Source organism: Rhinopithecus bieti, unplaced genomic scaffold, assembly GCF_001698545.2.
Source record: "Rhinopithecus bieti isolate Rb0 unplaced genomic scaffold, ASM169854v2 scaffold_2554, whole genome shotgun sequence".
Classification (NCBI taxonomy): domain Eukaryota; kingdom Metazoa; phylum Chordata; class Mammalia; order Primates; family Cercopithecidae; genus Rhinopithecus; species Rhinopithecus bieti.
Window position 1 is genome coordinate 3,076,216 of NW_016804196.1, and position 12,462 is coordinate 3,088,677.

The window sequence follows — 12,462 nt, forward strand, 5'->3', positions numbered from 1 at the left end:
AAAAAAAAAAAAAAAAACAAGGTCCAAGATTCTGTTGCATTTTACAGGAACAAAATAGTTCAGCACTATTTTGATTTGAGAGTAAAGGAATTTGAACAAAGTTTAATATTACTACCACCAGAAAGAAGAAAATAGTCATACCTATGTTTGAATAAGATACCAAATTTTGTGTCGACTTCAAACTGTTATTTTCACGTGCATTTGGCCTTTGTCATGTTGCCAAATCTTACCCAGAAACAAAGTCTTAAATTGGGAATGTATTTACTTGGCATTCTTAAAGAAAGATCAAGTTTGATAGCTTTTAGATTGAATTCAAAGCACAAACTTTACATTGCTTCTTAAAGTGAGCGGATTGGCCATTTGGAGTGGCACTAGAGCTGACGAAGGTGCCTTGTGGAGAGCATGTCCATGTGATAGCTTGTACATAGTGGTTTGTGATGACGTTTCCTTGTAAGCGGTGACTTAGTTCTGTCTTTCCCATTTTAGGCACTTACAGACTGAGATACGCACCTCCCCTCCCCCCTTCTAATGATACGTTGGATTCTGCAGACTGAAACGAGTAAAGCTTGCCTACTTAATACACTCAAGTGTGGGGAGTCATGGGGTGTGGAGGGGAGGAAAGGAAAGGTATTTTGTTTCTTTGTCTATACATTTCCTAGATTTCTATGCAGTTGGGATTTTTCATTTCTCTTGTACCAATGTCCAAAACAAGAAAGAATGCAATGCTTTTGAGCCTCTGGTCTCCTGGTTCAACAACAGGCTTATATGTATGATACATGTAATTTAAACCTTCAGACAAACTATCAAAAGGAAAATGTTGGTGCGTGCTTTTTTTTTTTTTTACACTGAATACTTGCTGTGTGCAATGTTTACTGAATCTTTAAAACTGTGTATTTGACCCTTTTTTACAACACTGGTGACAGTCATATGGTTTTGAAAAAAAAGGAATTTTGCTTCTTCCCAGCTTTTCTCACTTTCACCCTAAACGACACTTTCCTCCCCAGCCAGCCTCACTCTGTCCCTGGCCCGCAGCAGGAACAGCCAGCAGTGCATTCGCCCCACTTTTGTAAACTGCTCTGCATATCAACCAAGGGCAGAATGTTTCACCCTAATCTTATGGGAGGAATCAAACTCCCAAAATAGTGTGTATATATGTAATAAACAGTGTCACGTAAATACATATATGCAGTGCTTGTTGTCCAAATAAAAATGAAAATAAGTGGAAGAGAGAGGAAGAAGTCAAACCATATGAAAGTGAAAAAATATGACGTACGAAATGGACAAAAAGCTTTTCTGAAACCAACTTTTTACTTCCATCATCCTTTTTTAGCCTGTTGCTTCAGAGAGACACAAAGTGAACACACTGGTGTGAATGTCGCTCTCTGTGTGCTTGTGTTTGTAATGAAAGTACAGCCAGTTTTACTTGTCTACCACCGTGTTGTGCTCAAAGAGACACTACTTGAGTAAAGATTTCTTCTTTCCCTATACCAACTGTTACAGTGTTACGTTGTGTTTAAAATGTGTATGGTTTATTGCAATCTGAACAGAGCTATGGGTTTCTACCATGTCAGGTTATTTGTTCCCTGTCTCTCGTAGCAAAGTCACTTTTATAACAGTTTACCACTATGCTTGATTATAATGTGAAAGACTGAATTCTGAGTGTGTTAAGATGGTATTAATCATGTCGGTGTCATGTCACTAAGTTTAATGCTGCTGTTTTTAAAAAAGAAAAGTTTTTTTAAAAAGCCAATCTATGTACTAAATTGCTTCCAGGTAATTTTTGATTTCCTAAAGTGCACTGAGGTTATCTGGAAGATTGGGTGTATTTTTTGGTGACTGCTGCATTCATCAGCAATGAACAGCTTCCACTGTATAGTCCTGGGGTAAGGGGTTGGGGGTTTCATTTTCCATTCCTCAGCACAGAGCAGAAATGATAGATTTTTGTTGTGTGGAGTCACGTTGGTATGCAGCAGAGGAACGTAAACATTTGGTCTTGTTTCAGAAGCCTAACAGATTGCTAGACAAGAGAAAAAACTTGAAGAAAAAAGAAGCTTAATTTCATGCTTCATAAGTAGCATTTATATTTATAGCACCAATGTACATTTTGAAACTTTCTTTCAGGGGTGGGAGTTATGGGGAAGGGGTGGGTGTGAAGGGGTAGATGAAAGCTTTAATTTAGAAAGAAAGTTGGAGTAAAGGAAATTATTTTGATTAAATATATTTTATTTGATCTGGGTATTTTTGGACCACATTATTAAATTAATTGTTAAGCTGCAGTTGAGTTGTTCAAGTGAGAGTTTTGATAAGCCACGTATGGGCCGCATTGTGAATCACTTGCCAGTTGTACTTTATGGAGCTTATTTTATGATTTAAAATACTGTACTGTACATAGGAGGTATGTTACCTTCTCCTTATTTGTATGTTTACCATATACTTTGATATTTGAAATGTTATGTACTGGAAAGGCCACTTATATTTCTAGAACAGATTGGATTTTATGCAACCTTTTTTCCTTGAATTAACAGCAATAAAAAAATGAAAAACAGCTTAAGAATTGTGCCTCATTGTAAATTTTGTAAAAGTGGAGATAGGACATCATACATGGTATTTTTTTTTTTTTAATTTTATTTATGTATGTAATTATCTTGGGGTCAGAATCAACCCATTTCCCTGCAGGGTGGGCAGTGAATCCCAAAGTTACTTACCATCTGGATGTTCCTCAGTTCTTCCCCCAGATAACTCCTTTGTTTCTGAGACAGGGTCTTGCTCTGTCGCCCAGGTTGGAGTGCAGTGGTACAATCTCAGCTCACTGCAAACTCCACCTCCCCGGGTTCAAGCAATTCTCCTGCCTCAGCCTCCTGCGTAGCTGAGATTACAGGTGTGCACCACCATGCCCAGCTAATTTTTGTATTTTTAGTAGAAACGGGGTTTCACCATGTTGGCCAGGCTAGTCTTGAACTCCTGACTTCAAGTGATCTGCCTGCCTCTGCCTCCCAAAGTGATGGGATTACAGGCATGAGCCACTATGCCCAGCCTCCCATGTAACTTTATATAGAGGTCATCTGCGTGACCACTAGAGAAAGGGGGACTGCACTCCGTGAATTGAGTACTCGGCTGCGTGCCAAAGGCTGTGGTAGCAATGAGGCAGAGTCCTTGTCAACCTTGAGCTCGTGTTTCCGGTTTAGGCCTTTACCCACCAAAAGTGTAAAGGACTCATTACTTTATCAACTTTGTTAGTGTGATTTTATTAGCCAGGCCCCTCTCTAGTATAATATGTACTATTTTTTATTTCATTGCTTATCTCGGCTATAATCCAGGCTCAAAGTTTTTTAAGCGGTCGGTAATTTATAAGAGATGGTTGGGGGCCTGTGTATGTTGCTCCACACTGCCCTTGCAGTAGTCCCAGTGGCCAGCACCGTCCTGGGCCTCAGCTGTTTGTCAGGAGCCCACTAATGACTGTGCACTCTGGATCCAATTGGGTGGGCAGTGAGTTTGAAATGATTATAAATTCCCTGATTGTTTGCAGGGCACCGACTTTCCTTTTCAGCCAACAAATAATGCACCTATAGGTAATGTGTAAATCATGAACCCAGATTCACATTAACTAGCATGTCCCATATCCTTAGCTATCCCTCCCTCTCCTTCCCCCACTGCACTAAGGTAACCACTGCTCTAGATTGTGTTGGGCTGTGTGTGTGTGTGTGAGAGAGAGAGAGAGAGAGACAAAGTTTCGCTCTTGTCACCCAGGCTGGAGTGCAATGGCGTGATCTCGACTCACTGCAACCTCCACCTCCTGGGTTCAAGCGATTCTCCTGCCTCAGCCTCCCAAATAGCCAAGATTACAGGCGTCCACCACCACGCCCAGCCAATTTTTTTTTTGTATTTTTAGTAGAGAAGCGGTTTCACTGTGTTGGCCAGGCTGGTCTCGAACTCCTGACCTCAGGTGATCCACACACCTCGGCCTCCCAAAGTGCTGGGATTACAGGCGTGAGCCACTGTACCTGGCCTTGTGTTAGTCTTTTACTTTTTTGTTTCCCCGCACACTGCTCCTAAATATAGTTTCTTTTTGCTTTTCTTGAGCTTTATAAGGATATCCTTTTGTGCCTAGTCTTCTCTGCCTGTCTCTGTTTATCTGATTTTGTGATTGTGATGTTATGTTCTTATATTTATTCATTTTCCCTATGTTATGATAGTCTCATTTTGAGGAAGAATATAATTTCTCCATTCTGTCAATGGACATTTGGGTGGTTTTAATTTTTTTTGTTACAAACAAGGCTGCTGGGAACATTGTTGTCCCTGGTTCGTGTGTACACGAGTCCTCTAGGGCATCAAGCTGGGAGTGCAGCGGCTGGGTTTTAGGACATGCAGGTATTCGGTTTGCCAAGATTTGCAGTATTGTTTTCCAAGTGATTTACACTTGCACCAGCAATGTAGTAGGGACCCCCGAATGGGTATCCAGGCCCCCTCCCGAGATGGTGTCACAGTGCTGTGGAAGGTGGGGTGGTGGACCTCTGAGATGGTGTACACAGTGCTGTGGAATGGGAGTCGAGGCGGGGTGGCCCCTCCCCGAAGATGGTGGTCACAGGCTGTGGAAGGTGGAATGGACCTCTCCGAGATGGTGTCACAGCGCTGTGGAGAGGGGGGGGACCCTCACCGAGATGGTGTCACAGGCTGTGGAGGGCGGGGGGACCCCTCCCGCGAGATGGTGTTACAGCGCTGGGGAAGCGCGGGGGTGGAGCCTCCCGAGATGGTTATCACAAGGCGCTGTGGAAAGGGCGGAGGTGGACCCCCTCGCCCGAGATGGTGTCACGAGGTTGGGGGTTGTAGTTGGGGCTGTGGAAGGCGAGGGTGACCGCTCCCAAGATGGTGATCACAAGTGACTGTGGAAGGTCGGGGTGGACCCCTCCTGAGATGTGTGTCACAGTCTGATGCGAAGGCGGGGTGGACCCCTCCCGACGTGGTGTCAGCAGTGGCTGTGTAAGCGCGGGGGTGGACCCTCCCGAGATGGTGTCACAGCGCTGTGGAAGGCGGGGTGGGGGATGCATGTGCAGCCTAGGTCTGCATCTAGAAAGAGCCCCAGGGTGGGGTCAGGGTGGAGAGTCACCTTGGCTGGGCAGGAACAAAATGACAGCAGTGTGTGACTGGGGATGTGGGGGAAGGAGATACAGCCATAGTAGAGGGAAAATCATAAAGGAGTTTCAAGCTTTGTGAGTACAGTAGGTTAAATGGGATCAGACTGGAGAATCTGGAGTTGGTTGAATGAAAAATGGGAAGTTTCCAAGTTTTGAATAGAGGGAAAACACATTGACAATGGTATTTGAGGAAATCCTCAGGTGGTTAAGGAAAGAGAGCCGGGAGGCTGAAAGACGGGTTAGGCATGGCCAGGAGGGCCCGAGACTAAGGTGTTGGCCATGGGAAGGCCCGTTTAGAAAGGGGTGGAAGAGACAGGTAGAAGCAGCCTTGATGCTCTGAACTTTATTTTCCCTAGATGTAAAATGAGAATGTCTCTTTTAAATTATGGTTCAGTGGCTGGGCACAGTGGCTCACTCCTGTAATCCCAACACTTTGGGAGGCCGAGGTGGGTGGATCACTTGAAGTCAGGAGTTTGAGACCAGCCTGACCAGTATGTTGAAACCCCATCTCTACTAAAAACACAAAAACTTAGCTGGGCATGGCGGTGGGTGCCTGTAGTCCCAGCTACTCAGGAGGCTGAGGTAGGAGAATCACTTGAACCCGGGAGGCAGAGGTTGCAGTGAGCCGAGATCACACCACTGCACTCCAGCCTAGGTGACAGACTTCATCTCAAATAAATAATGGCTCCGAAGGTTAAATAATCTATGGGAAAGGTCTGACATAATGAATTAGCACTGAGAAGCCACTCAAATTCTAGTTGAATTCAATTTTGATGAACAGGGAGATTTCAATACTATTTTAAGAGACAGGGCCAGCCAGGCACAGTGGCTCACACCTGTAATCCCAACACTTCAGGAGGCCAAGACCTCAGGCAGATCGCTTGAGCCCAAGAATTCAAGACCAGCCTGAGCAACATGACGAACCCCCATCTCTACAAAAAGATACAAAAATTAGCTGGTTGTAGTGGTCTACGCCTGTAGTCCCAGCTACTTGGGAGGCGGAGGCAGGAGGTTCGCTGGAGCCCAGCAGGCAGAGGCTGCAGTGAACCAAGATCATGCCACTGCACTCCAGCCTGGGTGATGGAGTTGAGACCGTGTCTTTTTTTTTCTTAATAAAAGGGAAAATGTGGAGGAGAACAGGTTTGGGTAGGAGTGATGGCAGTGATTCTTTGGGTGGTGAGGAACCTAGCAAACATAGCTCTTCATTAGACTAAGATTAGTTAATTTTGCTCTATGCACTGATAAAGGATATAGAAGCTATTCCTTACCCTCACAGATTAAACCTAGTTGGAGAGCTTGCCAGTTAATTGTACGTATGGACCGTACAGACATGCCGAGTCGTACAGCCGTGGTTATTGAGTACCAAAGCAAAAGTTCATAGCAAGGCAAATCTACATTTAATTTTTTATGTAAGCACTAAGAATCAAATTTTTCTCAGAAGGCTCCAAAGAGATGACAAAGCACGGTGTAAAATACCTGTTTTCTTAACAGGTAGCACCTAGTACTCAGCAGCACCATCCATTTGAGTTTGGAAGACACCTTTTTCAGTTCTCCATACTGATTACAAAAGCGTTCTAAGGTTAAGGCAGTGAAACCGTATGGAGGCAAGCTGTGACAATAGTTCCACCCCATGACGCTCCCGTAATCTTAAAAGAATAAAGAAAAAATACTGACCCCCCTCCACCCAACCCCACCCCACCCCACCCCACCAAGAGGGCTCACTGATTTCCAGAGCAGTGAGTTTTGAGGTGTGAGACATGAAGAAATGGGGTCCCTGTCTGGAAATGTGGTCACGACATCTCTATGCCTTCCTCTCCTTAAGGGGCAAGACCAGCTGTTAAAGGATGAGGGACTCTGGGGTCCCAGGGCTGAGAGGCAGGTGTCAGCTCGGGGCAGAGGGAACTGGAGTGCCCTCACCCCTTCAGATGACCCTGTGCAGAGAGAGGACAGGCCAGGGCTGGCAACCTTGTCTTTCCCTGGATGCTCGTTGACATACTCGCTTTGCACAGGGTGGATTCCTAAGGTCAGTCTATTACTGCTGCTTACAGCTATTGTGCCTGTCCATGCAAAATTTACCTAATTCCTAAATGCTGTCTTCTGTTGTAAACCCCCTGAATTGGAACATGGGTGCACATCACCTGAGCTCTGTGTGTGTGTGTGCAAATGTTTATCAATTGTGGGAGCTTTGGAATTTGGGGGCTTTGGGGCTTCCTCTTGTCTGTTCTGTAATGGGGGGCACATCACACGTGTGGGGACCAGAGACCCTACCTTCACGCAGTCACCTCCACCTGCAGAGAATGCGGGCCGTGGTCACCAGAAGCTCTCAATCCCATGATCCTGTTTTGCTCTTTGAAATGTGGCGGTGGGAGTTGTGGTGAGGTGGGGGGTTGGGTGGTTCTTCATTGTTTCTCTTTTTCCTCTTGCAGTTCCAATTTGAGCCGCTGTGAAAAAGGCCTCCACCAGCCTCTCACCAGAAGAGATTGCTCATTGGAACGCAATGCCACCTGGTGGGGGACGAGGACAGTGCGAGCAAGCAGGTGTTACTTCCTACTGACCTAATTTAGAGAACATTAAACGTAAGAGAGAGAACATTCGGGGTTGTAAGCCTGTGCCTAAAACCTTAAAGAATGCAGGCAGCTGGCCATAAAAGCAACTTGAGCAATGCCCTCATTCAGCCGTCGAAATGTCAGTTCGTGTGTAAACACTTTAAAGTTTCCTCTGCACTTTTCCTGTGTTCATTTGGTCATCACAGCTGTGAAGTGGGGTGGGAATTTTTCCCCTCGTTTTATGGGAGAGGAATTTTGGGTTCAGTGAGACGAAGTGCTGCAGACAGGCCCATGATGACGCTCAGGCCTCCGCTTGAAGTTAGTGCTCACTTCCCGGCACCACTTCCTGCCCCCACAGGTGCTTCTGGCAGAACCCAGGGCAGTGGCTTTATGGAACTGTGTAAGATGATAGGAACCCACAGGCGGAATGGCCGTGTGGTTTCTGGTCTAAGGAGGGCTGGACCAGGTCGTGGGCACACGTGGAACACACGCCACGTCCTATACCATAACGAGGCCTCTTCCATGTGGCTCTCGAAGGATTTGAGGACACGGGAGGGTGAAAAGTTTCCGAGAGAAATATTCAGGACTTTTAGAACTAGGCTTTCAAAAGCATTTGCCTGTCAGATAAATTCAGGTGGCATCAATGCAGATTTTAAATGTGTACAGATACCCCCACTCACACACTGAGTTGTGCTTCACACAAGTTTTGTGCACGGAGTATTCCATTAGATCTAATGAAGCAGTGGGGCAAGCAGAAAGGAGAGGTGACTACTGATGTTTTTAAACTCTGACAGTCACGTATAGATTGTCCCAAGTACCGCTTCTGCCCTGCTGCCCCCAAGACACTCCAAAGGCAAAGATGGATGGTGACAGATTAACCTTCACACAGAAACAAGAACAGTCACCCCCCACCCCAACAAGCCCTGCTGAAAGTGAAGAATGCCACCAGGCTGCCTGGCAGTTACTGAGTGCTTATTCCTGCTAGCCTGCTGGAGTCACATCGTATTTGTTACATGGTAACTTAATTGTACCTTCCATGCCTTCACAAAATCAATTGTACAAGAGAAGGCACCCACCACAGTCCATGTGACCTTTCTCAGTCTGATTTACATAGTGGGGATGGTGACACTCGCTTTGTAGAGTAGTTGCACGGATTGAACCTGGCAAACAGACATAAAGCACTCAATGTCTGACACATAGTGGGCTCTCAAGAAGTTTGTCATGCAGGTGACACTTGAATGCCCAGTAAGGGCCAGACATCGTCAGCTCATTTCAACCCCCACAGCCCTGTGAGGGAGGAACTCCGCCCCATTTTACAGTTAGGGAAATTGAGGCACAAAGGCTAAGAGTTGGTATTTAAGGACACAGAACGATCGGGTGATGGTGAGCCCAGGCAGTGTGGCGACAAGGTTGCTGCCCCAGACCGCCTCTGTCTGTTGCGTGGGTATGTCGGTGTGAGGTGCAGGCAGCCCTGCACTGGCATTCGGCAGGCGGGACTCCTGGGCAGGCTCTTCTGCGAACACTCATGGGCCACCCGCCCTTTCTGGAGCTTTCCTTTTTTTTTTTTTTTTTTTTTTACCTGAAAGCTCCTTGAATGGTTGGTAAATTGGTGTAAAAATGGAACTAAGTCTTAATCTCAGAAGTTCCGTTCAGTTCTAAAATTCTGTGAATTGAAGCCTACTTTTTCACTTTAAATGATTATTGGGTTTCCAGTTCTTTATGCTTTCTGATTGAAGTGATTTGAAGTTCTTACTCTGTGTGTTGGGGAGCGCAACCCGTCACAGCGTGGTGGTGGGATGGGAGACCGACGTTAGGCCGGCCGGTCACTAGGGGGCAGCATCGCACGGGGCTGGCTGTCCTTGGCCTTAGGGAGCAGTTTCTGCCTCTCCTGCCCCGTCAGAAAGTCTGACTCCTCTCTGCTTGCATGTGTAAAGTTTTCATTTTCAGGGGCTTTTTAGGCAAAAAAATAAAGCTGTATGACTTAGTGCCGAAGGATATGAGTTAGGCGTAGCTCTTAGGTTGCCAGCATAAACCAAGGGGCATCAACCTAGCACCCACAAGCTAAGAATGGTTTTTGCATCTTTAAATGGTTGAAAAAGGAAAAAGAATGTTTAATGACACGTGAAAATTACATGAAATTCAAATTTCAATGTCTGCAAATAAAGTGCATTAGCACACGGTCCTCTTGCTTCTCTACATGTTGTCTGTGGGTGCTTTGTCTTATCCCAGCAAAGTGGAATAACTGGGACGGAGGCGCTATGGCCCTCGAAGCCTAAAATATTTGCTGTCTGTTCCTTACAGAAAAAGCTTGCCATAATCAGCCTTATCTGAAGAAAGATGCACTTTGCATTATCTTGAAGGTCCTGATTTTCTGGGAGGAGGTGCTCGTGCCCTCCTTTTTGGGCTCTGCTTTCTTGGCACAGTCAGTAGTGTCTGGCGCTTAAGAAGGCACAGAGGCTAAGAGTGGGTGAAGTGAGCCCAGGCAGTGTGCAGCACTGAGCGCTTAGGAAGTTGCTGGCTCTTGTGCACAGTCATTCAGCAAGCCTTGGCTGGGAGCTCAGCCTAGCGAGAGGCATCCTAGCACCAAGGATCAGAAAGAATGGGGAGCGGAATGGGGGAAGGACTTTCAAAGGGCGTGTTTTAGTTGAGACGAAGGAAGAAGTGAGATTTTCCTTAGTGAAGAGGTGAGAGATGGCAAAGGAAACAGCATCGCCCAAGGTGCTTCTGGGAAGAGTAACTAATGGAGAGCGCACTGGGTGGGGGAATGAAAGACTCCAGGTCCTGCTGCGGGAGCTGGGAGGCGGGGTGGCCAGAGACAGGTGGGGACAGGCAGGGGCTGCAGGCCCCCCCTTAACGGCAGGAGGGAGCCAGGAGAAGTGGATCTGAGGGAAACCTCCCCTGTACACAGGCTGCATTGGTGGTGCCTGAGGGCATCTGGAAGACCGCGGTTCTCGGAGAGTGGTGGTTGGGTCACTTGCAGCAGTCCCCTAATGGGCTTCAGTGAAAAGACAGACTCCTTGACTCTCCCTCTTCCCAAACACATTCCTACAGAGTGGAAGTTTCCAGAGAAAACAGAGCCATCAGAGAATGTTGAAAGTGAGAATTAGAGACACTGGAGAAGATCAAGAGAATGTGCAAAAAAAAAAAAAATCAATAAAAGATTTCGAGAATGAAATGGCTGTTGTGGTCACATGCATTAGAGATAAAGAATTATGCCACGGGGTCACTGAAGCTAAGAATACGGGTGTTAGGGGATGGGGGCAGCAGGGGGGAGGGGATGAGGACAGGGTTGGAGGAAGATGCCTAGGCAGATGGGAGCTATGAAGGCAGAGTTGTCTGTTGTACTTGGGGCGACGGGGGATGGCCTGATGGTGTCCTTTATCGTGGTGACATGGGGGGAGGCAGGCACTGAGGAGAGGGACCAAGGTCTGGAACTGCTGCTTGGATCAGGGAGCCGAGGGGCACTGAATAAAACTCCCAGCATCCCTGAGGGTCCACTGAGGTTGAAACCATGGATTTGAGGTGTGGCCAATGACAAAACACAGCTTAGAAATCATTTTTTTCTAATGATGTAGAAAGCCAAGGCAAGAGAAGGGTTAGGTTGATTTGGGATGGAGATGTGTGGGTTCCCTGCAAAGATTTTGTGTTGAGTTCACTGCCCTTGCTAATTCAACTACCCTTTTTGGGCTTTCACTTCTCCTATCACTCTCCCCGCAAACCCATTTCTATCTCTGCTACAAGTCGAATGCCTTGTTAGGGGTGCTGCCTCCAGCTCCCAGGGTTGCAAGTCTGCACCCTGCATCCCTGTTCCCTGCAGCCACATTGGGCCCATCCCAAGGGTCTTGCTGCCTCCAGGCCTCTTGGGTCTTCACTTTTTCCAATCTCTTGTTTTGGTCCCAACTTCTAGGTCACTGTTCCCAGACTTAAGTGGGGAAGGGACTTGCCCCAGGAGTCCCAAATCTTGTCCACAAGACACTGATAAGTCTCTGGTAACTCACATCAATCAAACCAGAGACAGAAAAGAGTTCCCTAGGCAGGTCAAGGCAGTGGTTTTTCTACCTAGACAGTGTGTGCGCATCAGACAGCAAGCTGAAGTTACACACCAGCAGCAAAGGCGTACCAGAAAACTCCATTTGGACTTAATTTAGATTGGGCAAATATGAAAAGGTGAGTGACTGAAATGTGCCTTTTACTAATGGTAGGGGTGAGAGGAGGGAGAGCAGTTTGCTAAACATAGGAACATGATTTCTGGGGAAATGTTTAAACCGTTAGGACAGGGCTCATGCCTATAATCACTCTGGGCGGTTGGGGTCAGGGGACGGACAGCTTGAGGCCAGGAGTTTAAGACCAACCCAGGCAACATCACAAGACACCCATCTCTACCAAAACATGAAAATCAGCCAGGTGTGGTTGTGCATGCTTGTGGTCCCAGCGATTCAGGAGGCTGACACCGGAGGATTGATTGCACCCAGGAGTTCGAGGCTGCTCTGAACTATGATCACACCACTGCATTCCACAGCCACAGCGAGACCCTGTCTTAAGAAGCAAACTGCTAGGACAAGTGACTTCCAAGCATTTCACAAGGATCTATGAAATAACAGATAAGTAATATTACAATTCTACTCTAGTTAACCTCCGTCTAATTGCTACCTTTCTGAACAGAAGTGTAGAGGTTATCGGCATAGACTCCGTTTGAATCCTAAGACCACCATTTACATGCTGGGGCCACAGAGCAATTTCCTTTCCCTCTCAGCCTCAGCTCTTTTACCTGTAAATAAAAATCA

General features: G+C 46.5%; 1 protein-coding gene across 5 annotated transcripts in view; it reads left to right on the top strand.

Moving 5' to 3' along the window:
- Positions 1 to 10,809, top strand: part of ZCCHC2 (zinc finger CCHC-type containing 2) — a 66,985-nt gene extending 56,176 nt beyond the window's left edge. Inside the window, exons 14-16 of one of the 5 annotated variants that reach the window (XR_001884517.1) lie at positions 487 to 627; positions 7,559 to 7,669; positions 10,730 to 10,809. Coding sequence is in view for 2 of the 5 variants with exons in the window: in XM_017867148.1 (XP_017722637.1) it covers positions 487 to 554 (68 nt within the window). In the remaining 3 variants the exon portion in view is untranslated. Of the gene's footprint in view, positions 1 to 486; positions 2,552 to 7,558; positions 9,861 to 10,586; positions 10,695 to 10,729 lie in introns of those variants that run through there. The other 4 variants (XR_001884518.1, XR_001884516.1, XM_017867148.1 and 1 more) reach the window with 4 other exon arrangements.
- The last annotated feature ends 1,653 nt before the right edge of the window (positions 10,810 to 12,462 follow it).